Source organism: Arachis ipaensis, chromosome B09, assembly GCF_000816755.2.
Source record: "Arachis ipaensis cultivar K30076 chromosome B09, Araip1.1, whole genome shotgun sequence".
Classification (NCBI taxonomy): Eukaryota; Viridiplantae; Streptophyta; class Magnoliopsida; order Fabales; family Fabaceae; genus Arachis; species Arachis ipaensis.
Genome location: NC_029793.2, coordinates 131487438 through 131491269, shown reverse-complemented (window position 1 = coordinate 131491269; position 3832 = coordinate 131487438). Strand labels below are relative to the sequence as shown.

General features: G+C 32.6%; 1 protein-coding gene across 1 annotated transcript; it reads left to right on the top strand.

The window, feature by feature from the left end:
- On the top strand, nt 806–3706 carry LOC107619493 (transcription factor bHLH30). The gene is made up of 2 exons (XM_016321791.2): nt 806–1755; nt 2694–3706. Exons 1-2 carry the CDS (start codon nt 1159–1161, stop codon nt 3204–3206), a joined length of 1110 nt encoding a protein of 369 aa, XP_016177277.1. The 5' UTR covers nt 806–1158; the 3' UTR covers nt 3207–3706.

Here is a 3832-nt window from a genome sequence, read left to right as displayed (position 1 = left end):
TAGTGTGCTATGCAATAATACATGTTTTCTATTTTCAAAGTACTTTTCAAGAATTAATTAGAATACTTGTTGACTAACTAAAAATTAATTTTATATATTTTTTATGTTAATATTATATTTATATATTACATTCCAAAATTAAGTACATAAAATTATCGTAATTAAAAAGATATCCATAAGCATAATAAGGTCAGAGATTGCCGTAAGAGGAAAGGAAAGTGGAGTAGCAGCACTCAAAAAGCTAGTTTGAGTGAGAGATGAGAAGAAAATTTAGAAAGGTAAAGCAAATAACAAAAAAACGATGAAGGAACCAAAAAGAGAGCAACAAAGCACAAAGGAAAAGGAAAGTTTTGTTGAAGGGTAAAAGGATAAAAAGGGTCACCACCTTACCCCGCACAAAGGTTTGTGGCAGAAAAACACCCACCAAGTGAAAGAGATTTGACACTGAGCCAGAAAGATAGAGAGAGATCCAAACTCCCTCCTTGATAAACAATTAAAAAAAAAATCATAAATTACTTGCATATATTTATTTTCAAAAATATTTTTTTTAAAATTTATCTTATTTAATATTTATTAATTTCGGTATCGTATATTTATATGGTTTATATATATTTGAATAAACAAATATGGTAGGGGATTAATTAATTATTAATTGAATGCCCAAAGCATGATGATGATAGGATTAGAAGGAAGAATTAGAAGAGTATAATGAATGATCACACATGAAAAGGAGGTTTTGTAGTGTCCCACTTTATTTCTTTTTTAATATGTCTCTTAGCTTTTCACTAACCCCCTTGAATACCCTTTTCATTTTTATTCCTTGTGCAAGTGTAAAGCAAAACCTCTCCGAGCTTTTGTTCTTCTTCCAATCCTCCCTTTTTCTTAGTCACATCAGACAAAACCAGAATAAATAATAAAAAAAATTTGTAGACACATCATACAATACAAAACACCTACATTCCTACCTTATAAGCTTCTGACATTTTGAATCTCCATATATACATACATATTTCATTTACTAATTTAATATTAATATTATTATTGTCACTTGCAACAGGCACAGTTGCACAAAGATATTGTTATATAAAGCCTTGGAGTTTGTAATATTATTGTTGAATAGAGTTTTTCAATATATGTATATATATATATGAAAGGGAAATGAAACAGGAGATAGATCATAATCAGCATCAAGGGGAGTGTTCTTATTCTTCATCTTCTTACCAACAAGCCAACTTCTTCAACAATATGATGCATCAACACAACATGATGATGATGAGTAGTGATGACATGATCTTTGGAGGAGGAAGAGGCTTCATCAACAACAACAATATGAACATGATGAACATGAACATGTTGTCTTCTTCTGATCAAATGATGATGCATCAGCAGCAGCAACCATGGTCCATGCCATCAATACAAGAACTACCCTTCAACAACCATGAATCTTCTTCTTCGTTTATTGTGCCTCCACAACAACAACAACAAGCTTCACCATATGCAAGCTTCTTCAACAGTAGAAGGGTTCATCCATCATCATCTTCCATGCAGTTTGCAGCAGCATATCATCATCATCATGAGGGTGCTACTTCATCATTTGATCTGCAAGCTGAACTGAGCAAGATGACTGCTCAGGAAATCATGGAGGCTAAGGCTCTTGCTGCTTCCAAAAGCCACAGTGAAGCTGAGAGGAGGCGTAGAGAGAGGATCAATAATCATCTTTCTAAGCTCAGAAGCTTGTTGCCTAGCACCACCAAAGTAAGTCTTCTTCTTTTCTCTTTCTTCTCTTCTATCAAATCAATTCAATTCTTCCTCTCTAACTTCAATTTCTTAATAATCTGGATTTTAAAACAGATTCATTAAGGGTTTGATATGTGTTTATTTCATTAATTTATAAAAACCATTTCAAGAACTGTTCGTATTTTAGGATATATTTATTTTGTCAATAAAATAGTATATTTTTGTCAATTTTAAAAATAAAATTGATGGAATTAAAATATCAGAAACTATTTAAAAACACGGAATTGGTTAGTAACTTAACTATAGAGGTAGGCTTTCTGTATGATTGCTCTCTAGTTAATTATGAAGCTAGATGTGTTGTGTTTTGGAGAGTGTCTCTTGTCTTTCTTTGTTGTGTGGTAGTTCCGAGGAAAAGTAATTAAGTAGCTAAGCTAATTAATAGAGTAAAAGAAGAGAGAAAAGGGTAAAGGGAGGTGGTACCGTTAATGTCGCAGGGTTGATACGATAAAGAGGAACCAAGAAGCAGTCTCAAAAAGCTAATAAGCTTCTCTGCTAACTTTGCTGCTTAATGCTAATACAGATTATTGATTAGTCAAACTCACCTTCGAGAATTCAATTGAAAAGCACCCTTGTCAGTCACACACGCTCTCTTCCACATTATATATATGCATCACACTCTTGCTTCCACCACCACTAATATTTCTATCATGCCATAACCTACCAACTTCTCATCACACTATCATCACATTTTAAAGTTGATGTTACCAAATAAATAAAAATATATATGGACTTTCAACTTCTCATATAATGTTTTACACGTTTTATTTAAATTTAAATATAATTAGATAATAATTTAGCTAAATATGTCAAATTGATACGAACATGACTGTACCTAAATTTTTATCTATTACAGTATTCTAGCTTGTATTGATAATTGTATGAAATAATAATTTCAGACAGATAAAGCATCATTGCTAGCAGAAGTGATTCAACATGTGAAGGAACTGAAACGGCAAACATTAATGATCGCAGAGACGAGTTCAGTTCCAACAGAATCCGACGAGCTCACTGTGGACGATGCATCTGATGAAGATGGCAAATTGGTAATTAAAGCCTCTTTGTGCTGCGAAGATAGGTCCGATCTCTTGCCTGAACTCATCAAAACCTTGAAATCAATGAAGCTTCGAACCCTCAAAGCAGATATCACTACACTCGGTGGCCGTGTCAAGAACGTCTTGTTCATCACCGCTGAACAAGATTACTACTCATCATCAACCGCCAATGAGGATCATCATCATCAACATGACCATAATAATAATAATAATAGTTACGAATACTGCATTAGTTCAATACAGGAAGCTTTGAAGGCAGTTATGGAGAAAAGTAATGGCGGTGTTGGGAATGAGCCTGGTTCTTCTTCTGCAAGTGTCAAGAGACAAAGGACTAATATCATATCCTCCATATCTTAGATCCAACGCTTTTATATTGCGGTTGCCATTTTACTGCATTTGCAAGATTGCAACGGTTATTTATTAGGTGAAAATTCATGTGCAGTTGTATTCATATGAATTTGATAGCTAAAAATAAATTTCAGCTATCAACTTTAGGTGAAAATAATTGTACTTGAATTTTCACTTGTTTATTAACTAAAGTTGAAGGTCTTTATAAAATTTTAGCGGATTAAAGGCCTAGTTTAGTTTGTTGTTATATATTTTTATATATCTTTTGATTTGAATTATATTATTTATATTGTAATCTTTTGTTTTTGGGGGGTGTTTTTTTCATGGTGTGCTGAGAAATGTGATCACTACTACTACAATGTATGTTGTTGTGTCCTCTATATATCAATATCATCATATATTTGAAGGAATGAGTTAATGATAATATGATGTGTATGTTTAGTATTTAGTGTTTTGTGTATGTGTAATGGTTGACAGCTTATATATACATTATGAGTGGTTGGATACAATGGATAGTGGGAAGAGAAACCTTCATGCATGTGCTTTGCTGTTGCATTTTTTTCTGGATTTCTAAATTATTGGTGACGATGTGAAGAGACTATTAGTGGTTAACATACATACATATATAGAACAAT

Bases quoted from the DNA above. Each gene is read 5' to 3' on its own strand.
- LOC107619493 (XM_016321791.2), top strand. From the start codon at position 1,159: ATGAAACAGGAGATAGATCATAATCAGCATCAAGGGGAGTGTTCTTAT. The intron at 1,756-2,693 runs GTAAGTCTTCTT...TAATAATTTCAG, and splicing joins TGTTGCCTAGCACCACCAAA to ACAGATAAAGCATCATTGCT.